We start from the raw sequence: 27,030 nt of genomic DNA on the forward strand, positions 1-27,030 counted from the left end.
TCCATGAGTTGGAGGCCTAGATTACCTGAACAAAATTTCTGTACACTCAGCAATGGCCAAACAACTTGCATTCAATTAACAAAACTCTAAATTTGTGTGCTTCATAATTGTGTGTGTGATTTTGAATCAGGCCACTGGTGTCAATATGTAGACCTTCAAATTAATTTTTCAAGACTATAAATTATAAGATGTCTATGCTGAGCACACTAACTCAACATTATCTAAAGATCATTCTAATGTCTGTTCAATATGGATAATGATTACAGCTACTGACCAAAACAACTAGCTGTTCCCCTAGGCCTGTAGGGAAACTATGAATAGCAATATGTTCCACTTGGAAAACAAGGCAGAAATAAGTCAGCAAATCATGCAGTTAATTTGTGTGTATTGCATTGCTTTTGAGGAGCCTCTTGCTGCGACCTGTGTTGCTTTTGCCCACAAGGATCAATCAAGTAATTGACAGTCTATGGTGAATAATTAAGTAGGGCATAGCGACACATTTCTCTAATGTAGCTCATGCTATAGACTACCCACTTGTCAGCCAAGCGTAAATAAGAGTTATTTACATAAAACTGACAGCCTCGCTTTGCGCATGTCAGTTCTTGGTAAATTAGCCAATGTCTCCCCACAGTCCAAAGTCTCGTCAGTGTTTTTCTAGTTGTTTGTAGACACAAAGTATCAATTTTTAGACCCTAATGATGGTCGAAATATTAAGATATGGATGAACTTAGCACGGATTCGTAGATGAAAAACACCGTCGCGTTCAATAGTTTTTTCTCTGTGCAGTATTGTTTATTTCCAGTCGGTGTGAACGTGCCCTTCGCCCCTCTATCTACGGTCTACAGTGCGCCATTGAAATCCACGTCTGTCAGAGCTCAATACGCTCCTTTGGAACTTTCAACATCCTCCAGTTGACCAGAACTCTTTAGTTTACAGCATATGTAGCCTCTATATCATTTGTGCGTAGTTCCTGCGAGCAAAGTTATTTAAAGCATGACTGAAAGCGTCGAAGTTGCATGACATGCTTAAATGTGATGTTTTTGCCACTCGGCGGTTTTAAGTTTAGCATCGCTAGGTTGCAAACTCCTGTCACGTTTGTGTACGTTAACGTTACTTGTAAGTAGCCAGCTTGTGTCTGAACACTGCTGCAGCAGGTTATTTGTTGACGTTTTAATGTATTCCCATACGTAGCTAAACGTTTTAATCGTTCAACAATGACGGGGACGTCTGTATAGTAAATTACGCCAGTTGACAACAGCCAAGGATCTCTGTAAGCTAGCTAGCCTGCTAGCAAGGATATTCCTCTGAGGGGCGTTTACCGTTGTCGGAGTGCGAAACTAGTCTGCAACAGTATAGTCCGATAGCTACTCAGTTACCTAATACGTTTATCTAGATGGGCTATCTCTTCAGCTTGCTGTTTCGTCAGGCTGCCTTTGCCATTTTTTGCTGTCATTTACGCTACAGTGGATATCCGGCAAGTATAACTGGCTACTTATGTTTATGCTGAAGTGACCTTGACTTTCAAGAGAGCAGTTTAGAAGTTTAAGTTTGTAAACTCGGACCGAAGGGCGCAACGATTATGTCCCCCCATGTAGCTGGCACCAGGGCTGTTAAGCGAACAAATGAGTAGCTGACTTGCCAAGATATTGCTTGTCATGACAGCGGGAAAAGGTTTACTTGCTTGCTTCATAGTGTTTAATCATGCCGAGAGACCAGCGACACGACGATCACGACGTTGGAAACTAAGTGGAGTAACATTAGCTATATTGTAAATGATTGTGCCATATGATTGTCCCCTTATGGAAATTATTTAGACAACAAGTTCGTTTTGAAAGCAGGTAAGGTATGTTTATTCTTTTTTTCCTTTTAACTAATGCAAAACTTTCGTGTTTATTTGATTATGGTTTAACTCGCTACGTAGTTCTTGGGTTCTAATGATATTTATTTCCTTTGCCTTAGCTTGTCAGTGGCTAACTGACTGTTCGTTGCCGGTCATCGACTGTAACGTTGTACAGTTTAGGCTGTAGACTACTATAGTGCAGCTTTAGCTTCTCACTCAAGACCGTGGATAAGTAAGTTATGACAGGATAATAACATTGTCTTTTTTATTTCTCATATCAAAGCTGATTTTTTTTACATTAAATAATGGTACGATCAATTGCCATGGTCTGCATATGTAAGGGCCATTAAATAATTTACAATCGAAATGTCTTTCTCTTGTTTTTGAAGGAATTTAACTGTGCAATTGCCATGACCTGCCAACAGGTTGCACCACTGCGGTAACTTGTACTATATTCACAAGATTTCTACTAACGTTAGTGTTGTTGGTGTGATTCGCACACACTCGTACAATATTATATATGTTTAGGGAGCTGCAGTCGTCTTCATTCGTTGTGTACGTCCATTGCAAAACAGCTGTGGAGATTTTCAGACTTCAGTCATTTCCAATAATGTAACCCAAATTAATGTTTTACACTCGCGAAATGACACATCCCGGTGTTTTCTGTGTCCCAATATGCGTCTATACATGCCAGGGTAGGACACGCTATGACTAGCTAACTTATTTTCTATTGAGGAACATTTTATAACGTTACCAACGAAATTTACCACCGTGTGTGTTGTGATTTTCCTCTGTGCTACCGTGTAATTTAAAATGACTGCTTATTGATATGAATCTACAATCTACAAATGTTATCCCATTTAACATTAAATCCTGTTTCGCACAGTTTTCTCAAACACAGTTTTAAGGTAGGCTAACATTACACTGAAATAGGCTCTACTGCTATCATCTTAGCCTCCGATGACTTTTCCATAAAAGGTACTTGCGCTAAGTTTTGTTCAACGTTTCAACGACCTATCCTAGTTCCGATAAAACGTTTATCTTTATGCTACTTCAAGCGTTCTTACCACACGGACCCTCTTACTTACCCGGCTTTTACCTATGATTTCAAAAATCGTGTATTGATTGCTGCTGTCAGTGCGAATAAGTGTCAAAATAGTCGAAGTTAGAGTACGGTATTGGCACACTACATTCATTGACATTCATATAATAATGTTTCCACTATTGCTGTTTCAGAGCCTTAGTGCTTACTTGATGCCTGATATTTATATATGGGACAATTAATGCTTAATTTAATGGTTAGCTGTATTTCGTTTTTTCTTTAAAGCTGGGTGTATATGTCTGTGTATACCTGTATGATTGTTAGTAGGAGATGATTGGCAGATAAAGATAGTGTATGTTAGCGTATGTATGTACCACATACTGTCATAAAACCTTGATAGAGTATCCACACATCTATCATTTAAGGCTGTTTCTGAATTTCAGTGTGTTTTTTTCATTGTCTTAGTAGTTAATTTAAGAGATATTTTATCAGAAATACAAGATGCAGAGCTGTTGAGGCAATCTAATAGGACATGGTGTTGCTATTGCTCTTTCTTTGCCAGGAGGAATTGAAAAATGGATCGAGGTGGACTGAAGCATAACCCTCGGGATAACAGCTTTGTTTTTAGCGAGCAGGCAGGAGAGGTAGGGTTTGTGAATGATATTGGAAAAAGCGCCAGAGTTCAAGTGCCCCCCACGGATGACTCGTCCAACGGCCTGAACAGCAGCAACCTCCAGAGGGACCGTGCTGCTATTGGGCTGGGGCCCAGGGGGCGCAGGGCAGTGGAGGGCACCCATGTTAAGGAGATTGGGAAACTGTTAAGGATTCAGTCCATGCAATCTCATCAGGACGCACTGGGTCCCATGAACATTGGAGACAGCTTCTCTCTCTTGGACGAGACTCTTGCTGATTTAAACAGCTCGTCCACTTCAGGGACGTCCAATACCAGAGAATTGGATCCTTTTCACATCAAGACAGAGGATCTTTCTCCTGCCATCGATAAAGACAGACAAGAGGGGCTGGTGGAGAAAGATTCCGACCTGGGTGAAGCCACACTGGATATCCTGCGTCACCTGGACCTGCCGGGCTCACTGACCGAACTCAGTGAGTTGTACGTGGCAGACGAGGCTGCCTTCCTTTCCTCCTTGGCTGTGGACGATGCAATGCTTGGGGACAGTCTGGTGAAAGAAAAGAAGTCTGGTGATGGGGGTGTTGGTGGAGGCTGTGTGGGCAATGGCAGCGGAGGTGTCGGCTGCAACGGAGGAGGCTGCGCTGGTGTGAACGGCGCCGACACGCGGCCGCAACACCGGCCGCCAGGGCAGCAGCCCCAGCCTCTCATGCAGTCACCCTCCATGAACATGCCTGTCATAAAAACTGAGAAAGACGCTGGCTACATCCAGCTGTGCACGCCTGGAGTTATTAAGATGGAGAACGAGAACCGCAGCTACTGCCAGATGTCGGGGCTGGACATGGGCAGCTCTCACACGGCCCCCGCCGGAGGCTTGAGCACCATGCCTGCCCAGGGGTACTGCTTCGGAGCCAGCGTGCCCCCGCTGAGTATGCACAACGAGCACGCCACCGGCGTGCCACAGGATCAGAAGCCGGTGTTTGGCCTCTACCCACCGCTTGCCTCCCTGAATGACATCTGGAGCAGGGGCAATGGGTTTGGAGAGCCCTCTGGGATGCAGAGGTCCAGTGACGGAGGCCCGACCACACCCACGTACCCTGTGACCTTCAACAGGTAAGACCACCTGGGTGAAGTAGGGCCTTGTCTGTCTTCTGAGTTATTTAACAGTCAGTGTGGTCAGGTAAATGTCATGTCATTAAATGTCATGTAAGGTGTGAGACGGTACATGAAATTCAAGGCATGTGTCTTGTTCTGGGGTCACAGTTCGGTGCAATGTCATTACTGATGAAAAGAAAAAGATAGAGATAAACATTTTCTATATTAGTATTTCAGGATTCTTTAGTGGGGTTTTTTCTGACTGTGATATGACAATAGGCATTAGGGGCATTCTTGCTAACTTTCAAATGTTGCATACATTTTTATTATTTGGTTTATCACTCATACTGAGACGAAGGCTCTGTACTGAAAGGTTTGGTAGCACCGACCATTAACCAATTATCTCACTTGCAACCCCAATATTGCAGGGCATTGCTCACAGCATTTTAAGGTCTACATTTTCATTTATAGGAAATCAAGAATGAAGAAATCATGCTATTAGACATACTGTACTGTGGTACTGTATTGTACTGTTGATCGGTAGCAAAACCACTAAACTGCAATGGAGAGGCTGGTTCATGTTGTTTAGCTGAGCAATGTTTGTAACAAACTAGACAAACTTCATATTTACCGTAATTTCCGGACTATTGAGCGCACCTGAATATAAGCCTCACGCACTGAATTTTTTTAAAATAATTATTTTTAACATAAATAAGCCGCACATGTCTATAAGCCGCAGGTGCCTACCGCAACATTGAAACAAATTAACTTTACACAGGCTAAAATGAATATCAAAACTAATACAATAGTTAGTTTTGGCAGTTAGATAAGTGCACTGTTGCTTTAAGAGCGCACAGTCGCAAGAGTCAATCAGAAGCTAGAACGTTAGATTGAAGACAGACGCTAGTTTGAAACCAGTGAGCTAAAGAACTTGAAGACTGGATTTGTATTGTTGTAAACTTTTATTTTATTTTCTAAAGTGTTTTGAGTTGTGTTCTGTCTACGCTGGTAGACTGTGGTTATTTTGACATTAGTTAAGTTATTGAGAGATACTGAGAAATCGCGTGGAGCTAAGCATCCATGCGGCTGCATCCATGCTAGCATCCTAGCTCCACAAAGCCACCGTAAACACAAAGCCACCGTATACAGTCACAGGTATCATAATCCATAAATTAGCCGCATCGTTGTTTAAGCCGCGAGGTTCAAAGCGTGGGAAAAAAGTAGCGGCTTATAGTCCGGAAAATACGGTAAGCATATGAAAGGCTGTCAATTAGTTGTCTGCCCTTGTAAGTCATTCACATTTTACCTGGCAAAATAAATAAAAGCTATCCAGTTTAAACTAATAGATTTGCCCATAGTTGTCAAGTTCGTAAGTCTACATAGTAATTCAACTTTCTACCCAATGTCTGTTGAAGCGTTGAAACTTTTTTTTATTTAGTGGCATATGCTTGTCTATGGGTGTGTCTGTTAATCTACATGCACGTGTGTGTAGAGAGGGTGCCTCCTCAGCCTTAAAGCCAAGTGTACAGACCTGTTGTGCTGTAATATCTATACCTTTGTGGCCTTATTCAAACACTCACAGAACTCTATCACTGGTGAGTTTACACACACATACACCATTAGAGCCTATTAAACTGTTGATTGATTTATTTGATTTGTGTGTGTGTGTGTGTGTGTGTGTGTGTGTGTGTGTGTGTGTGTGTGTGTGTGTGTGAGAGAGAGAGAGAGAGAGAGAGATAAGCATGCACTGTGGTATGGAACGTGTGGAAGTGCATTTTTGGCATTGTGCATTAGACTGATTAATACTATAGGCTGGTCTGTGATCTTTATTGCAACAGAGCAATGCAGATCTGTAGAGCCCATAGTAGTCAACTCAGTATAGTCATCGTGCATTGATTGGTTAAGTTGTCAACTATAATTAAGGTCCAGGTATCTATAGCACGGGACTGCTTATTGCTTAATTTCACTAATGTTTTGTAAGTCGCTTCGAACAGTAGCGTCTGTTAGCCTAAATACCTTAACTTTAACTATATTCTGCCTAAATGAAGCCAACACATTTGTCCTCATTACTTAAAAAAATGTCAATACTACATTGTGCAGTTACATTATTTATGGCTGTCAAGAAATCAGAACATACTGGATGATCATAACAAAGCTTCATATTGTAAATCTAGGCCAAGATCATGTGATTCACATATAGAGGGTAAGATATGGTCTGATAGGCCCTATAGGCTAGGGGTGGGAATCAGTAAGGACTCCATGACTGATCTTTTATATATATATATATATATATATATATATATATATAAAACCACGATTCTTTGTACATTATTATAAAAGTTATATCTTAGAGTCTTCATTATGCTGGGAATGGTATGCTTTATACGGTTGAATGTGTTCAATAGAACACCAAGGATAAAAAAAGATTTTATAAAAAAACTTGTAGTGGGCTGTAGAAGAAGTTGTTGTTATTTAGTAGGTTCAAGCACCGATTATTAAAAAATATTATTGGTGTGTGATGCAATTAGAATTAGACTTTCTCTGTGCCCTTACAATAGGCTATATCCTGTTTTCAGTTTTTTTTATGTTCTATTTTACTTAATTTTATAGGTGTGTTAAGTATGTGTGTGTACTGTATGTGTGTTCACAGGCGCTAGAGGAAGTTACAGAGAGTGATAATTAGATATTGGCTGCTAATCAATTGAAAAGAAAGGGGGAAAAAACATTACATGTCTTTCTCGTTTCCATTTCGTAGGAGGTCTGCAACAGGTTTTCCCATCACAGGAATTTCAGTGTAGAATGTTAATAATTTCACAGTGTGTTTAGTGCGAACCAGGTTAGACATAACTGGGTCAGTCTCTCTTTTTTTCCTGGATCATGGGTGTTTGACCTAATCCTAGAAAACCTCCTGAAACACTGTTTGAAAAGGCTCAGTACTGGATTTAACGTTGGCCAGGCCTAGATTCTACTGAATATAAGTGGAATGCTGAAGTTACAATGAATGAGTGGTAAGCAGCCTATCGTCATGCCCAGTAAAATCCGGTCTTGCTCAATACGGTTCTCTCGTAGTGCAGAAAGTACAGAATGTTCAATGGGAAGCTTTTTACGTTGTGTGTCCGTAAGTAACTTTCAGATGCATGGAATTTCCAATATTAAGTTGTTATGGATGCCCCTTTCACATGTTTAACCCATTGATGGAATAGATGAAAAACAACATTGGGATAGATAACATTTTTTAATTCCCACTCAGTCTTCCATATGAAAATAAAGTCGTGGGTATCATGTATTCCCACCGGACTGTATTTAACGGAAAATGCAAACATCTGCAAGTCATGTAAAACATGCAAGGTCTCATGCTAACAGACTCGTCAGACTCCATTTTGAGACTGCTTAAAATTGTGATGTACTGGAAAACACGTTAATTCAGCAATCCATGTCAGAGTAGCCTGAAAACGTGGCTATAATATAAACTAGCTAACAGCTTAGCATGGGCATAATTTGCAGCTATATCATAGCAAGCTAATGTAACAGCATCAGTTGTTCAAATAAATGTTTAAAGCACACCATAACATGCTAATTGTTCCTTGCAATAAATTAACTTTAATGATCATCCGATCTGAATTTAATGATAGTTAAACATCCATATAAATATTGTATTATGTTTTTTTATTGAAATGGGTTGAGATTGTGTTTGGTTAAGTTGTATTTGATGTGCACCCTGGTAGTTGTGCAACTAAACATTTCTTAGCTTTTCAGCTAGTCAGAACGGACACCTATCAGAAGTATTACAATTGTGTTGGTTGTTCACCCCCACTTTGTCAAGCTGCCATTGCACATTTTGATCGGCCCAAATATTAAGCAGTGCCCTAATTTCTCCTTTTTTCATCATCTATCAGGTTATTTGGTAACATGCAAGTTATTTGGTAGTGAAAAGTGACCTTGTTTTGGCGCTGATCCTCTCTTACCCGACTGGGCTAACCACGTCTTTCACCTTGGCACCGCCTCAAGCACCAATTTAGATCCTCTCTTACCCGACTGCGTTAACCACGCCTTTCACCTTCACCTTGGCACCGCCTCAAGCACTAGTTTGCCCAGAGAAAGCTCAGAGGAGGCCCGATCAACCACTGGAAGTGACAACAGAAATGCAATTGGCCTTTGCATGCACTAGCTCGCCCATATTTAGCCCAATGGTGAAAATGCGACTGTTGTAGAGTGCCCTGTTGTAGAGTGTATAAAAGGCTACAGCTACGACTACATTTCTCATTGCGGTCTTCTACCCTCCTCTCTTCCCATTACCCAGTCGATGCCCCCCTCCACCCTGAATTCTTTGTGTTGTTTAAACTTGTTTCCCAATCTCAGAAAAGAGGTAATGGAATTTCATGCACCGGGTGTGCAGAATCCTGCAGATTTGCCTCCCTATGTGCTGATATTGGTCTGGAAGGTGAAACCGTGCACAATGGGTGTAGGCCTATCTCGTTTGTGCCAGTCTGTTGGGCCACTTGTCCCGTGGCCCACATATGTTGGTGCATGGTGCCTCTCCCTCGCTGCCTGCTGGTGTGTGTGGAGAGGGGGAGAGAGGGAAGTTGGCTTGAGTGGAATGTGCAGGGCCCTTGTGGGGCTCCTGTTCATGCTGGGGTTATGGATACACTGTCAGGCAATCATTACAGGTCTCCTTGATTTGGGTTGTTTCGCCTCAAGTTCGACAGCTTGAGGATGACATTTCTAGAGATGTCACTACTAAGGTGCAAATGATCCATCTGGTTACAGTAACATTGTGCAACATACCCCATTACATCATCTGTAGGAAGACTATTCCAATGAATTGTGTGTAGCTACTGTAAAAAGAAGGACATCGCAGCTAGGGCTGAACGATTAATTGCATTTGCGATTTAATCGCGATATGAACGTTCGCGATTAAAAACATGGTCTAAAAAAAAAAACATTTCTTAAGATCTTACAATGACTTTGTTTAAATTACTTAAATGCACAGTGGCAAAGCCACCGATTTGTTGTTCTTGATTCTGTAATGAGCAGTTAAATAAAAATGTAAAATGTGGGAAATAATATTTTACACTAAATGTATCTAATATTGTGTTGGTCATATTTAAATCATTCATTACGATTTGTTGGGAAAAAAAATAGGATAAAATAAAAAAATCGCATATTAAATCGCAATCGCAATATTGGGGGGGAAAATCGCAATTAGATTATTTTCCCAAATCGTTCAGCCCTAATCGCAGCAACTCTGGAGGCTTTCTGGCCCCCTGTCACCCTGACCAGATTATCGTCCACAAATCCAGTTAATTGGTGTTTAACCACAGATCTGATTGTTGTTATGTGGCTGTTTAAAGGGGCAGGACATATGTCCTCTGTGGATGATGCAATCCACTTAGGCCTGGCTGCTAATTTAAAGTGGGTGTGAAAGTGCTGAGAACGTAGAGCTTCAAGACATGAATATGGGGATGCAGCATACATGCAAGCTGACATAATCACACTTTTACTCTGAAAATAGAGCCACATGCACAGACCAATCTTTGTATCTTTCCAATGTACATGGAAAACATTAATGCACTTTATGCTCTTAACTTCTCCATCTTTGTGATTGTTTGTCCAACAGATGTAGGCCATTTTAATCACTTACAACTTGGACTTTCACCTTAGGGTTGTCTTATGTGTCCTCACAGTTTTTAGTCTTACCTATGGCACTGTGACGTGGCTAAATAATGCTTCTGACCTACATAAGTCACATAGTGTGTGTGTCTGTGCCAACTTGCCGGAGGTTTGGTAGTTCTGTTTTTGAGAGAAATCAGATAGTAATGCCCAGTCCAGTAACCTTTGGTATTTATACTGATAAAGGCGTACAGAGCTGTGAATATTCACTGTGGCCTTGTGTAGCTTTCCCGTTACTCATATCCAAACTCTCTGATGATTAAAGGGTCCGTGATCAGCCTCAGGGATATCTATGGGCGCGAGCATATATCCTGTTGTTGTGTGGACATAGCATGGAAACCATACTGCTTAGTAAAGTAAGCATCAAGGTCCAAGGTCGTTCTCATGTTGGCTGCCTTTTCACTAAATCCAGTTTTGTTTACCAGTTTTTTTTTTGTAGCTTTTACAATAACCGCAACCACTACAGCCGTAACAACATATGTTATTACAATAAAACCAACCACATCTGCGTCCATGTGTCCCCTCAGTCATATGACTGTACAGTGCCTGTATAGCTGCCCTTCAGCCAGTTTGCCTTCTCTGCATCACCTGACCACCCCCAACCCACTTACTTACACTCAAAAGCCCCGTTGGGGTATTTCCACTATTCCCATGGCAACAGGCTATTGGTAGCATGTGAACTTACATATATTGCCTTCCTTGTCTTGTTTTGGTTGGTTTCGCTGCAGAGAACTCATCTGGCTCTGAGCCGTACAGACCAGGTCTGGCTGTTAAAATGGGGCAGGTACGGTATTTAGTGATAAAGACCCTTTGAGCGTGGCTTAATGCTTTGAGCAGTGTGATAATGCTGGTGACCTTTTGATTTTAACACCTCACTGCTGCCAAATCCGTCCTGCGAGTGCGTCTTTTTAAGGCCTTGCTCAGGTGCTAATTTCTCTCGCTGTTTTGAAAGGACACTCAAGGTTCGGAGGTCACTTAAATATACCACAATCTAAATATTTTTTGGGTTGAAAACTGAGGGATTTGAGAAGGGTAGACTATTACTATTCTGTTCACGACAGTCTCTTATCAGTGATCTCTCTTATTAGTGTTATTTATGGACATATGATCATTTGATAACTAAGAGCTGGCTATGAGGTGACTGGCCTGACCTCTGTGTGATTTTAACATGTTAAGCTGGAGAGTTTTGACCCTTGATAGTCAATACTAAATTCACAGTTTAAAAACAAAAAGATATATTCTTAAGACTCTAAAGCTTCCTAATATCATATACGCCTTGTTTCAGTGATGTAAGATGTCCAGTTAGAGGCAAAAAGTAATATCTGACCTAAAGCTTCAGTTGCAGATTAAAATTTTGGTACTCTCTGTCTGACCACGCAAATTCAAGTTCATTATGACAGTGAGTGAATTTGTGAGAGGTCTTCATTAAGTGAATGTACAAATTGCTAAAAGCATGAAATGCACAATTTAAAGTTACCCTTCTTCCTGGTCCATAGCTGAGCTTTGTCTTCTTGTTTGCAGCCGACTGTTAATTACAAAAACACGTGGGCGTCCATGAGATTAGGCAATAATGCATGTATGCAATGACCTGACATCTGGTCACATTATTATTCTTGTCGGGTTTGGCTCCCTTAACAACGTCAACAGTATCAGAGCGCAGTCACCACATATAAATCCACACCAGTATGCCCTATTAGTCAAGACGTGGTTTTGGGTTAGTCATTGTGGTTTAGGGAAAGTTATGTCTTTATGCAGGCTAACGCTTGTAGTTGAGCTGGGAGTGTTGCAGTAATGTATAGCCAGTGGCAGTGCTGGCACTCCGAGTAAGAGCGATCAATCAATCAATCAATCAATCAATTTATTTATTTGATCAAGAGGGATGTGTTGTGTCTCTCAGCCACACAGAGGGATTTTTGTAAGTGGTGACACTCTGATCTGGGGAGACAATGCAGTGATTTTATCACACTATGGGAATAAAGCCAACCACACAATAATAATAATAATAATTCATTTAATTTATAGCGCACTCTACATTCAGCTGCATCTCAGAGTGCCACAGTACATAGTAAGAACATAGTTAAAACAACCTATAATAAAATACATTTAAAAAGTTAGAAACGCCTTTCTGAATAGAAAGGTTTTTAGGCCAGTCAATACAGACTTTCTCTCTTGTTCTGCCTTTTTCTCTCTAACTTTAGTCACGCAAACCATATCGGCTAACTTGGTCCCCTGGCTGGAAATGTGTAAAAGTGTGTAACTTCCATTTTTTGTGTCAGTAAATAATATTGGAGTTGTTGTAGTCATGATGGTTGACATAGTGTTTTGACAGTTTAAGATATAAGTTAGGACATCACACAGGTGTTAACAGTATGATTGCTGTGGTTACTAGGTCACATCTGACCAGTCGAGGCACATTGCATGAACAAGTGGGTGCTCTTATGAAACTCCAACTGTTTGGCAGAGGAACTGATGATGCGTAAGCCTAGCTTATACACATGGCTCATGTTTTCTGACCAAAAGCATGTTTTGCGCTGTTTTGTGCTATAAAATGGTGTTTGACTTTCATTATGTACGTTTTTTAAATGTTTGATTTAGTAGTGTGACAGAAGGGCTATTATCATACTTGACAAGTTGAACATCATTGTGATTTTTTTTCATTTATTCTTATTCATTTTCTTTCACTCTTCTGTCTATTTTTATCCCTATACTGGTCTTTTGTTCCTGTTCAGGGAGTATTGTCATTTTTCGTACGGAGGTCATAGCCATCACACGCATAACTGCATAAACACAATGGTACCAAAAAACGAATGAGCTTGGGCAGTGTCAAAGAGAAGAGGCTGTCACTTCTAGTATGATCCATTTGAGGCATTTCACAGAGAAGAGAGCTTTCCTGTTCCCAGAGCCTTGGTTGCTGCGGACATTGCTCTCCATGCTTTACACTCAGACAAGGAGAACAAGATGGATAATGTAGGTGCAATTTGGACGGCACAGATGAATTTGTTCAGTGTGTGATTTAAACAGAACTCTTACTATGAAATGTAAGCCAGTACTTAAACAGTCGCACCTCTGGTCCAATCACTTCACGGTATTACCTGATATCATTTGGACTCGCTTATTTTGTACATAGATGCTTTTTATTGTATATGCTGGTGTATTTAATTTTGTAACAGTGAATGCTGCCAACCTGTACTTTCTGAATACCTAAGACCTTCAACCTTTACTAGCTATTTATATGGTACTTTTGGTTGTAGTTATTAATCAGAGTTCCATATTGATAGTTAAGTATATTTTTTTAGACTGATTACGAAAATACATTTATGAGACATGTTTTATAACTGATATCTTATATTGACCATTATGGTAGACACCACACTTTGTGTGGCACTTCCATTTGTTCAACAACATTGATATGATGTTGTTGAATAGTTGATGCCTATCACCAACATTTTATTGGTGCTATTGTCAGGATAGTACCAGCATTATCTAGTTGGCCCTCGTGAGGAAAGTATTACTAAGAATGTACTTCCAATAATATGGGCGCTGTGAATGAGTACATTGTTGGGAAGGCAAGTGTCTTCCTAGGCTCCTCTGGCAACTAAGGATTGACTGTTTCTTTGTCCCAAGTTGAATTTTTTAAGAAGAAGAGTGAAATAACTTTTTTGACAAAGTTCTATGTTACCAAACCAGCAGCTCTACCAGCTTTTGTGCTTTTGTTTTTAAACATGCTATAGTTTTGTCTCGGTCGCCTTGAAATTCCAGTCACACCCCAGCTTCATCCTCACAGACAATGACTAGTGAAGGCTGTGACAAATCGGAATTGTCTTTCTCTTTCATCAACTGTCACATTTTCATATTCATCATAGCGGTTGATGGCAGATGGAACAGTTAATCAAATATGTACATTTCATATCGACAGCAGCCTGCCTCACAGTGGTACAGACACCAGTAATATTACAGTTGTTTAAAGCATTGCTGTAGGTTCAAGGTCTGCCATTTTGAAAGGTTTGTTTAAGGCCTGTGTACTGTAACTGGACCTTACTCAGTGGAAGTCCACCAGGTTTATAGGTAAGGCCTAATCCTGCAGTAAACACCTTATCAGTCAGCCTTGTCTGCCCATGAATCATAAAGCCCTGATATGAGCTGATAGCTGCATGAAGTGCAAAATCCCCAATAGATACACATACACATATATACACACCATTTTGTTACTTGATATTATGACCGCCGCAGTGCCAGCGCATAGTGTTTGTCAAAAGTTTTTTTCTAGTTTCTTTCGCATATTTTTTTCCACCAATTCAAACATATTCTTGCTGACATTCTGACATTTTATATAATATACATGCATATTTCACAAAATACTCAAATGTAGCACAACAATATATCTGTTATCAGAATCAGAATTATTTTTATTGGCCAAAGTATATTTACACATACAGGAAATTGGTGTGGTTGGTGCATAGGACATAAAACATATAAGCACTATAAAGTCACTCTTATCCTTATATTCACTAGACGCGCTGCAAAACCACAGAATGTAACTCACAGGTACTACTTCACACCAGATCTCCAACCTGTACCTTCCGAATGCCAAAGACCTCAAACCTTTACTCGCTATTTATATGGTAATTTTGGTTGTAGTTATTAATCCAAGTTCCAAATTGATAGTTTAGTATATTTTTTAAGACTGATTTCGAAAACTCATGAGACATGATTTATAACTGATTTCTTAGATTTATAACTGATATCTCATATATCACTAGGGCTGAACGATTTGGGAAAATAATCTAATTGCGATTTTTTCCTCAAATATTGCGATTGCGATTTAATATGCGATTTTTAATTTTTTTTCCTAATTTTCTTCCCAACAAATCGTAATGAATGATTTAAATATGACCAACACAATATTAGATACATTTAGTGTCAAATATTATTTCCCACATTTTACATTTTTATTTAACTGCTCATTACAGAATCAAGAACAACAAATCGGTGGCTTTGCCACTGTGCATTTAAGTAATTTAAACAAAGTCATTGTAAGAATAAACACAAGGCATGCACTTTTTAAACACTGTGTGCAAAATTGACCATTTTAAGAAAAAAAAAATAATGTTTTTTTTTATTTTTCTTATACCACGTTTTTAATCGCCAACGTTGCGGTTAGAAAATCGCGTTATATCATATCGCGATTAAATCGCAAATGCAATTAATCGTTCAGCCCTATATATCACCCTTCCACACCAAATTGTCACTTGGAATAAGACATACGACAAACTTTTTTGTCTGTTACCGGAAAAATTATCATTCAAGATAACACACTTTTCTTGGAACTGAAAATATCTTCTTATTTCACATAACTCTTGCTCATTCTCTCACTTTATGCGGCGGACATATTACGCACTGCTATTCGGTACCTCTAGTTGTCTTTCACCTAAAGCAAAGTCCTTCCATGGAACACAATGATAGGGACGACATTCTGCATTTATCATTATGTTGGAGATGGCATTGAAAAAGAGAATGTATTTCTATATCAGCTCTTATCGAAGGGCTATATTATTAGAAAATAATCCTTTCAACTTTTGATGACCTTGACGATGGTTTTCTGAAATTCAGCTTTGCAGCGTTATTTTGTTGTTGTTGTTTTTAAACGGCTGAAGATTTCACCAAATACATGTAGGTGTTATATTTTTAGCTTAATAAATTAATGGCATAACGGGTGGACACGCCAACTTATACTGTATTATAAGAGAACGCTATTTTAGCCTTAGTTAGTTGCGGTTGCAGCAAGAAGGATTTAGCAAAGGAGTTGATGGATTGCTGGTCTGGCGAGAACTTTATTCTGTGTATTTTGTGCGACAGATCCCAAAAGAGTACAACATGCTACTGTAGAGAGAGACAAGGAGTGAAGATGAGGATATATAATACAGAGGTGGGAAACATTTGTCACGAGGTAAATAATGTCATAAAAATTAAAACCACTTTTACAAGTCCTTTTACAGGGAAGATTTCACCCAAACAAGGATGAAAGAGTGATTGTGTACAGTGAATGTGTATGTGTGTATAGATTACCATACCACCTTTTTCTCACCCTTGTGTTGGGGGAGATGAAGAGTTCAGCTAAAGGCATAGGCTACGCCCTCAGGTGTGGGAGTGCCTGGAAGGCTGAAGCTGCTTTCCCTCTATGGAGTAGCCAGTATCGCAACTAGGACAGTAACCGATACACTGTCATATTCAGCACAGACTTAAAGTAGAAAAAAACGCACTCTCAAGCTTGTCTCATTGCTTATTTATTTTGACCAGTTTATCCACAGACGCGTTTCGGCCTAAGCCATCGTCAGTGTGTAGCGTGAACACCAGAATGGATGCTTTTTATCATAAAGGGGTATTCAGCATAGACACACTCCTTTCTTCCAGTCCCTTCACTTGCTACAGGACACAGTAGAAATGCCTTGTTTGGAGAACTCTTGAATATTGGCAGTAGAATGTCTTCCCCAGCCTACAGTTTGATCTAGTTGATCTGCTCACCCTCATTTGTTAGTCATGGACAATTTGCCATGGCGCTGCATGTCACGTTTACTGCACTTTGACTCAGCTGCCATACAACGGCTTACATAATATTCCCCCTCCCCGCACAGCTTCGGAGCAGGTTGTTTGTTTAGTGAGCCACGTATCTGTCCAAGGGCTTTGTCCTCTGTGTGTGTGTGAGAGAGAGAGAGAGAGAGAGAGAGAGAGAGGGGAGGGGAGGGGGGGGGGGGGGAGTTTGACAGGGGTTATGAGCCAAGGAAACCAGCCTTTTTGGCTTGTTTTCTTGAGATCAAATCTTTGGACACAAGCAGTTATAGATCTGAGGAGATGTGGTGGGCCAACCAAAATGTTTGAGGCAGACAGTGTGGGACTGAGAGTGAATGCACCTGACTCAGAGAAATGACTTGGATAGGCCATTGTTTGAAGGTGATGTAGTTGTGTTTAGTGAGAGGGAGCCAGTAAATGATATTGATCGAGGAAGGTTTTGACACATTACTGGTTGAGTCATACTGCAACCTTAAATGGGTAAGTTCATGAAACTCAAGAAAAAACTCTCAAGAACTATCACTTACTGTGGCTTATTGATGCAGTCATGTTTTATCAAATGAACACAGGATCACCTGTATGCAGTTGTGAAGACTCCTGTCCAAGGATTATTGGAGAAAATATAGCCTACACAAAAAAATGCTATAAATCAGTTTCCTGCCTATAATAAGCATTAGTGGTCACATAAAAATGAATTTGACAAACTCGCAAAGTTTTTTTCTGGCCTCAAGTGCAGTCAAGCAGGCATAGTAATAGTCCTGTCGGTGAAAAGGTGCCTCATAAATATCAAAGTGGCCAAGTGCTGAAAATGGAGTTTTCGCTGACCTGGCCCATGTAATGAGGGTCTAAAAGCGCCAGGTGACACGTGTGTTATGTGATGTTGGCCTTTGAGCAGCCCTTCCTTCTGCAGGCAAGGCTCTCTCCCTCACTCCCCGGGACCTGTCTCGGCCGAGCACTAGTAGAGAGCAAACAGCTATAACTCAGCCATACGCTGCAGCAGCCACTTTGCTGTAAAAAGCCTGCTGCCTCCTCTGGACTGGACTGGACTGGACTGGACTGGACTGGACTGGGCTGGGCTGGGCTGGGCTGGGCTGGACTGGACTGGACTGGGCTGGGCTGGACTAGACTAGACTGGACTTGGCTGGGCTGGACTGGACTGGACTGGGCTTGGCTGGGCTGGACTGGACTGGACTGGGCTGCTCATATAACACCGCGTACAGAAATGGGGGGGGGGGGGGGATGTCTGAGAGGAAACTGAAATTGAAGGGCGATGTTATTACATGCCAGAAATGGCTATAAATGACAGTGAAGGTGAAGAGGAGGCTGATGAAGTTGGATTTTAACTGTTCAAAAGACATCAGAGAAGAAGCAGAAAAGTCTCTGCTTGTCACCATAAGTTACGGCACTTATTGTTTAGTCAGCACTGCACCGGCAAATCTGTTGGTATGGGATACCTCCGGGGTCTCGCGTGTGGCACTAATGTTGCTTTCTGAAAGAGTCGATTTTTCTGGCTCGTTCTCTGCCCTACACTGCCTGTAGACAGAGACTGAGTCATTTGGTAATAAATAACTGGCGTATGGCGCTCCATCCTCTACTGCGGTGTCTGATTGATGGTGTGTGGTGCCCCTGTGGATTGGCCCCCGTGATCCCGTCATTTATCTCTTTATAAATCGCAGCAGCGGTAGATGATCATCTGTGTCTGCCTGGGCGACTAAAGGAACAGTTAGCTGAAAGAGCGAGGGCCAATCTAATCTCCTGATTTCCATCTCTCCCCACTGAGGCTTCTTTAGGAGCGTGCTCTCCAAAGCAAGGTTCATTAGGCTGGCCTGTTTCTCCAGATGCTTGCGAAAGGCCAGCCTTTCCTCCCCTCTGCTACCCCCCTACCCCCTTCCTTCTTAAGGAGGAGCTAAGCGCTCTACTGTAAATGGGCCCCTAGCCAGCTGGACTAAAGTTACAGCCTCAGCCCTCAAGGTTAGAGAATTCCTCCTCTCCTCTGGGCTGTTTGTTTATAGTCTCCCTCGCCCTCCCCTCTCTGTGTCTCCACTCTCCCCCTCTCCCTTTCAAATCTGTGGATTTGCTGGTGCTTTGCTTTTCCACAAACTGCCGTAGCGAAGCTGTTATTGTTGTTGGAAATTGAATCTGTGTCCCAGGGAAATCTTAAAGCAAGTTTAGCATGTTTATAGTCAAAATCATGTGCTAACCTTTTTCCCTCATTATTATTTCAGCTGTACACACACCCCGCACGCACAAACACTCACACACACACACACACACACATGCATGCATGCACGCACACAGTGAAATTGCATTGTGTGTCACGTAGCCTAGGTCTGACTTCAATGTTTCCTTGTTACTCAGGTCGAGGTGGTTGTAAAGCCCACTTCTCAGGAGCTGTGCTTACACAGATGTTTCTAGCTACTTTCAATTAAGAGTAGAGAGAGGGAGAGAGGGAGAGAGGGAGAGAGGGAGAGAGAGAGAGAGAGGGAGACCCTTGAGAGTGGCCTCTCCTGAGCCTGAGAACCCCCCCCCCCCCTTGCCAGGCCTATGTACGTTCCCCGTTCACCCACCCCACACTCCCTGCCTCCCAGCCCTCCCCACCCCAAGGTCTCAGAATAGTGCTTCCTTAAGTTCCCCTCATCCCCACCAGCCAGCAGGCTCTGTTTACCAAGGCTTCAGGGGGATGGAGGTTTGGGCTCCTGTTTTCCCAAAGTGACCTTATCCCAGATGTTGATAAGGAGCATACTTAGGCCAGAATGTTTTCATAGCTACTTGAAATGTTCAAGCTTGCAGAAATGGTTAAGTCCGTGGCACACACCTGCTAGCCAGTGCTATTCTGAGTGTTTGCAGTGTTTTTAGCCCCAGTATAGTGGGATTTAAACAGTGGCTTATATATCAAAATAACCTTTAGCCTTCAATACCAATGTGAATGTCACAGTGGTTGTTGTGTATTTTTCAGGCTAAAAAGTAGTTAATAGAAGTTATTGACATATTGCTCTGTGTAGGGAATAACCGCAACAGTAATAATTCAGAGACACTTGCCAGGTACGCAATGCAGTGTTTTGCATATACATTTCGTGGGATAGTATTTGTAAATGACAAGGCAAACACTTGGCCCCTGGATGTGGTTAGACTCATTACTTTGGTTTAAATGTGACACTAACCACAAACCAAACCTTATTTGAGTCCTAACCAGATGAAGACATCACCCAATGTCAACACGTCATCCTGACATCAACGAATGGAAAATTATATACACAGACAAAAGTGCAAAGCCCTGAAAAATAAATCAAACACGTACTGTGTAGAGACAGTGATTAAAATAATGGGATTAGCAAAGCTTGGGCTGCATGTCCGTTGGAAGTGTGATTAGTGCTGCTGATGTGTGTGCGATTGTCAACAGCAGCATGCTTAGGCTATTTGTCTGTTATAAAAAGAATCAATTGTGAATCCTGAAGCATTATTTCATGTGAGATAATTTCCAAACATATCATCATGTTTCTTTTTTCCTTTCACCAGCCCTTTCTCTCTTTTATCCCCTCATTCACACATGCAAACATGCACATACACACACATTGTTCTTCTCTCTGTTTCACACACACAGACACACCCTCACAAGTCAGTCCGGCCTTTATTTGGAACAGGATCTGTTTTTTCCCCGCATTTTTTATCCTCCACTTCTCTCTATTCTCTCACAGGATTTGGCCCCAGCTCAGAGCTGGACTTGTCTTCCAAGTTGGGAATTAAAAAAATCAGTGACTGTTTCTGTTCTGGTTCTCAGCTGGAGTCTCTTCAGCGATGCCCTCTGCTTCAGCATGGACCAGGGAGCACGGCTGCGCTAATTACACACTACTCCACTTTATGTTTTTGCTCTTGCTGAAATGAATGGGCTTTGAAAAACATGAAATTAGTCCTGTCTTTAGAGGAAATGTTGCAAATAAAATGTTTTCTGTGCAGAAGAAAACATCATTAAAAAGGGGTCCTTTTTTAGCCATGGAGAGATGAGGCTGTTAGTTGGCAAATAGTGACCATGAGCCAATACTGCTCAATGGGGTTATGAACATTAGTAAGACTGTGTGTGTGTGTGTGTGTGTGTGTGTGGTGTGGCAAATGGGTTTTCAACTTAATCAGGCGGTGTGTTTGTAGTTGGGCGAGGAGTAAATTGTTCTTATCGATTCATTTCTCTCAGCCTGTTGATTTAGGAAGGCAGGAAATGTCCAACGTGACATCAGCATCAAAAGCGTCTCATTTAAACCCAGACCCATGATCTCCAGCGAGCGATGCGCCTGCTCCAGCTGAGTGCAGGGGCCAGTGGTGGCAAGGTTTATTGATTTTAATGCAGATCTCTCCCCGAGCTGGTTGCCATGGAGAGCCATTCAGGGTTCTGTGGATGTGTGTATGTTCTTGTAAGTGTGTGTGTGTGTACACGTGCATGCACGCATGTTCGTGTGTGTGTTTGTGTGTGTGTGTGTGTGCGTGTGTGTATGTTCGCCTTGGATGATGCAGCTTTTTCTAATGCAAACCAATTTGAGAATGCGTCAGTCATTGCAGCCTGTTCCGGTGATTATCCAGGTCTATAACCTACAGATCACTTCCTGCATGGGGGAAGGATATGCTAAATGAAGGACAACCTCTTCAGATGCCAGTAACCAGCAGTAGGTTTAGTCTGAAAGAAATTAGCAGCAACTGATAATGTCACTTTCAGCACACTTAAGACATGGTAGCCAGGTGATTGTAAGATATTTAGTTTACATTTTTAAGCCAAGATTATGTAGGTTTTTGCCATTTAAATTTTTTCTAGATAGTGACTTCTGATGGAGTGTGAACAGGTGAAGAATCGAAAAACATACCGGTTGTTCCCACAGGGAACAAACCAAGCTGTTTCCTATGGGCACGATTCTCCCATGCTCTTAAGTTTTAAAAAGCGCACAGCTACAGCTAGTCTGCCATTTGCTTGCCATGCTTAGGCATTTCCTCTGTAAACTCCTCGTATGCATTGTTAAACAGGGGGGGGGGGGACTTTTTACATTATATGGTGTTGTGAACAAGCCTTAATAATTGATTTTAATTATAATTAAGTTAATAATTATTTCAGTTAGAATAAAACAGAAATATCAATTAAGATGGGTATAAATAGGACCAACTTTCTAGTATGCTAAACCAAAACGCTTGCTTCTGCTTTTGCATGTGCTACTGAGAGAGTGAGAAAGATGGAGAAGAGCTCACTAAGCGCACAGCCAGCCATGAGACTTCTGACCTTGTTTGGATATATTGTGGCTCACTTCGTTTTGACCATGAAGCCATCATCCACCTGTGCAGACTCCTGGACAAACCGCTTTCCAGCCACAGTAATCACTCACATGCCCTCCCAGTCCTTAGCAAAATCACCAGTGCTCTGTCTGTTCTTGCATCTGTCAGAGTGTGGCTGGCGATGTGGTGCACGTACCTTCGTCATTGGTGTCACAGTGTATGACACAGGTCATTGATGCAATGCTGCACCACATCAACCAGTTCATAACATTTCCTGTAACACAAGGAGGAGAACAAAGGGAAATTTCGATTGAGTTGGCGGTTGTGGGGGCCATTGATTGCACCCTTGTTGCAATCGCAGCTCCTCCTGTTGATTAAAACTGCTGTACGGCATCAACGTGCAAGTTCTGTGTGAACCTGCCGCACACATTTTGAGTGTCTGTGCCAAATTCCCAGGCTCAGCCAATGACTCCTTTATCTTGCGTAACTCCTCATTATGGCAAAAGATGGCAGAACTGGCTGATGGGGGACGCCTGGCTAATTGGTAAGCAATGCCAGCAACTTTATTTGCCAAGCTATTTTCAGCCATTTGTACAATCCTTATTGTTCTGATACACAGGAGACCGTGGATATCGTCTTCTGCCGTGGGGGATGACCCCGTTCTCCCACCCCTCCACTGAGAACCAATATTACTACTATTAATTGTAGACAACAAGACACTGTGACGAATTATTTATTTTATTTGCGACAGACGCCCCCTTGTTTTGGGAGGAGTACACACCCTGAGTTGAGCGCATAGCATCCGCCAGTCCCCCGCCGCAGCACACCATCGCTTGCACTTGAAGAGTGGCATCTGTGCTGACTTATGTGCTGCCAATGAACTGGCCAGATTGCTGTTGGCACTCCCTTTTTTTTCTTGCACCTCTGCCAGTCTCTCGTCTTCCATTTCAATCAGGCAGCGGCGTTCTGTTGCTGGGTTGTCGGGGTGTTACCGTGCAGACTCACGCTCCACACAACCCTCAGCAGGCGCACTCTCCTCCCAAGGTCAGGTCTATGGGTTGCATGTCATTTGTGTCAAAACAATTCAAACTGCCTGGGTTGGTCCTCCTACTGCATAAAAAGTACAATAAACATTTTAATAAACCAAATGGCTGCCACTTGGTCTTCCAGTGATGTCAGATTGACAGGTGATAATGGTGGTCCGCCACCTGTGATGGCGGTACATCTTGGGCTTCTGGAGAGCCTTGCTGAACTGAACTGAACTAATAGCAGAGCGTTACCCATTAATTGATCAATTTAGCTAATATAGAGTACTTTGGAAGTCATCATAAGTGATTATTAATTATGATTATTATTGATTTGTGATTTTTAATAATTGGCTACTCAGCATGATTTCATGACTTTGTTGCACCTTTTCCTCAGTAGTGCATTCTCATTCCAGTCCAGTTTCAGTCCAGTCCATCTATTGTAAATAAATCACACCTGTTTTATGAGTCCACCTCCATTTGGAAATTAAACTCTGTGAGTGTGATCGGTGTGTGTAGGAGAGAATATGCATATCTGAAATGCACGTAACTGGAGGTGCCAAAAAAGGACTTTCGCATTGGATGGGGGAATACGGCCCTATTTAGTACGAGTTGCTTTTACAGCAGATATTGGCAAAGACAGTATGTCACTGAAATACATCACTTAGCAAGATAGCTAGCTTGTGTCAGTGCCTACAATAGAAGAAAAAATGCCCCTGGCTAGCCTTACAACTCTGTGGACGACACTTGTAATGGGAAGAACTGTGGAAGTGTTGCTACATGCCTTATGTGCTTCTAACCTCATTACATGGACCATGCTACACATGACCACTGATAATGCTTAAGCTTTCTCTACAAGGAAACTCATAGGCAATAGATGGAGGATAATTTGCTTTTCAAATATGTTCCTCACCGCACATAGCAGAGAGGTTAACAGTGATTCCTGACACTGGTGACCAGGCAAATAATATCACAGCTCGGGGTTACACCACCGTTGCTTGTGTGTATTGGTAATACAAATATGGCCTAGATAGGAACGCTAGATACCATAAACGTCTTTGTCTGCACTCTTGCGGCTCTGCTGGGACTTGGTATGTTTCAATCGAATGTCCAGCATGTATGTTTTTTCTCTTTTCTTCTCTTTCTTTATCTCACTATTTCCTTTTTTCTTTCTCTTTTTCTGCCCTCGACCCCAACTGCCCTGTCTAGCTCTGCTACCTCATATCATCTATGCTTTGAGTAACTTGATTCCAAAAATCTCCTTTATATGCTCAGTGCCGAGTTGTGAAATTAGGGCAGGGAGACATTGTAAGATTAGTCCACTTTTTATTAACAAGTGCACACACACACACACACACACACACACACACACACACACACACACACACACACACACACACACACACTCTTACGAATGAACCCTCCTCTTTTGTGTGTGGCTTTGAGTATGGGGCTGTAGATATTTCCTGGCAACACCTTATCAGTGTCTGTTTACATGTGTTTGTGTGTTAGAGTGTGTGTGCCTGCGCAAATCTCATATGGAGCACTTCATGATTTGCCTCTGTCAATGATTGACGAGGGCAAAATGAACTTGCCCACCCTGGGTTCAGCTTCCCTGCCTCTTGTACTGTATTTATTGCGCGGTAGAGTCTCTACTGCCCGCAACTTAATCGACTGGGGTTAAAGTTTACTGCCAGCCAGCCAGCCAGCCAGTCAGCTACGGCCAGCCCAGGGCTCCGCACTGGCACAGACTACGCATGTCAGGTCATGGGTTTGGGCCACCGGGCAAAACTAGTCCGCCCAGAGGTTCGGTGCCAAGTGCCAGGGCCAGGCAGTTTAATGGCTCATTGTTCCCATTGCTGCACATGAGTTGAGATAAGTTGGCCACAATGAAGTGGTAATGTGATCCAGACGGTGCGGATTCACAGGAGCTTGTTGAGGGGTATTACTGTGTCAAAATTCATTGTTAAAACCCAGAGAAACGTACAGGAAAAAACATTAGTATTTATTCACTCCCCCTTCTCTCTCTCTCTGTCTCTCTGTCCCTCTCTCTCTTATTTCCTCTTGTTTCCTCCTCCTCCCTCTTTCGCTCCCTTTCCCATTGATCGTGGTCTTGGCAGTAACAGTGGATATAAATGAAGTTGTTGCAGCGTGCTGCCTCTCTCCTCTTGATCTTGATTATAATGCTGCACTCATACTACTCCAGGCCCCTGCAGTCTCTCTCTCTCTCTCTCTCTCTCTCTCTCTCTCTCTCTCTCTCTCTCTTTTCCACACTTATTTTATTCAGATGCCTTTGAGCATCTGACCTTAGAGTGCATCTCACATCTGAGCTCCATTCAGCCCCTCTGTGATTCCTGTCTCTTCATCCCAGAGCCTTTCATTCTCCTCATGTCAGAATGGGGAAAAAATCGCGGCTTTTTCTGGATACTCTCACCACCCTTTATTAAACCACCCCATTATTTTCTTTTCCACACTTACAGCCTGCCATTGCTGATCTTCAAAATACACTTGATGGTTGACAGTAAGTTGTCTCATTTGTTTGAAAAAAAACAAAAAAAAAACAACAACAAACAAAAGAACAAAAGCACTTCCAGGGGCATTGCTTTGTAGTGGGTCACAGGACCTGAAAGGCCAGTGGCAGGCCGACACACTCCACAGTTCTGTATGCTGTTGGTGTGTGTGTGTGTGTGTGGGGGGGGGGGGTGGTACAAGGAAGATGTGGTGCGGACGAACGCGTGCCCATGCTGGTTAGACGTGTGTGAGTGTGTAAAACAGCCTCCAGGCCCCATGCCGGTCAGACGGGGCCAACTGAGGACACCAGCTTCCTGCTATTAAGAAAAACTTCCTGAGGGCATGGCAGGTGACTAGATGGCACCGCCGACTCTCTGTCTCTGTCTTCCCTCTCTCTCTCTCTCTCCCTCTCTCTTTCTCTCCCTCTCTCTCTCTTTCTCTCTCTCTCTTTCTCCCTCTCTCTCTCTCTCCCTCTCTCTCTCTCTTTCTTTTTTCTATCTGTTCACTCTATTATTGTCTAGCTCTGCTACTGTCTTTTTGTCTGTCATGTTAAACATTGCTTACCCCTTATCAACAAAAACCAAACAAAAACTCAAAGCATGTATGTGAACAGGTTAGAGCAGTTTGACAGTGGAGGTTAATTAACCATAGCCGGAAAAAAACATCTCATTTTATTTTAGTGTGATAACCTGTCTGTACCTGTCTGTACACAATGCAGGAGGGCAGCATAAATACAGTTCCCTGGCCTTCACGAAGGGAACCTTTGCAACATTATGAAAATGTTATGCAAACAGGGAAAACTTTAGCTGCAGTGATCACATTAGACCAGCTGTCACATGAAAACCTTTATTTGAGGTGAATGATTCTTTACATCCCTGAGGAGCATTTGTATCCTCTGGCTCAAGCCGGGAGTGTTCGTTGGCTATTTCAGCTTCGCTGGCATGCAGCCACACAGGGAAAGTCTCAGTTTTACCCTGTCGGCACGTGTGTGTCTGTGTGTGGTTGTGTGTGTGTGTGTGTGTGTGTGTGTGTGTGTGTGTGTGTGTGTGTGTGTGTGTGTGTGTGTGTGTGTGTGTGTGTGTGTGTGTGTGTGTGTGTGTGTGTGGTTGTCTGTGTGTGTGTGTGTGGTTGTCTGTGTGTGTGGTAGTGTAAGTTTGCCTGAGCTTCTGTGTGTATGTCAACATAATTTAGCCAGGTCTTTGGTCCACTTTGTTTGTGTGTCTGGATGGGTGTACTTTATTGTAAATGTGGGCAATAACCCAAGAATTTTTAAATTGTAGCCTTTCCCCTTCAAGCATGCAGTTGCTGCTTGGGATTTTAGTGCACGGTAGTTTCCCAGGAATGGAGCTGCCAACATTTTTTACCTGTCTTTACGGCAACGACAGTCCTTGAAATACACCTCAGT

The 27,030-nt window shown here is 42.2% G+C and overlaps 1 protein-coding gene across 1 annotated transcript in view; it reads left to right on the forward strand.

Moving 5' to 3' along the window:
* The first annotated feature begins 615 nt into the window (after nt 1–615).
* LOC105909165 (glucocorticoid receptor) overlaps nt 616–27,030 on the forward strand; it is a 50,791-nt gene continuing 24,376 nt past the window's right edge. Inside the window, exons 1-2 of the mRNA XM_012837766.3 lie at nt 616–1,838; nt 3,445–4,623. Of these exons, the coding sequence (XP_012693220.1) occupies nt 3,458–4,623 (1,166 nt within the window). The 5' untranslated portion in view covers nt 616–1,838; nt 3,445–3,457. The remainder of the gene's footprint in view (nt 1,839–3,444; nt 4,624–27,030) is intronic.

This window comes from Clupea harengus, chromosome 8, assembly GCF_900700415.2.
Source record: "Clupea harengus chromosome 8, Ch_v2.0.2, whole genome shotgun sequence".
In the NCBI taxonomy this organism is placed as follows: Eukaryota; Metazoa; Chordata; class Actinopteri; order Clupeiformes; family Clupeidae; genus Clupea; species Clupea harengus.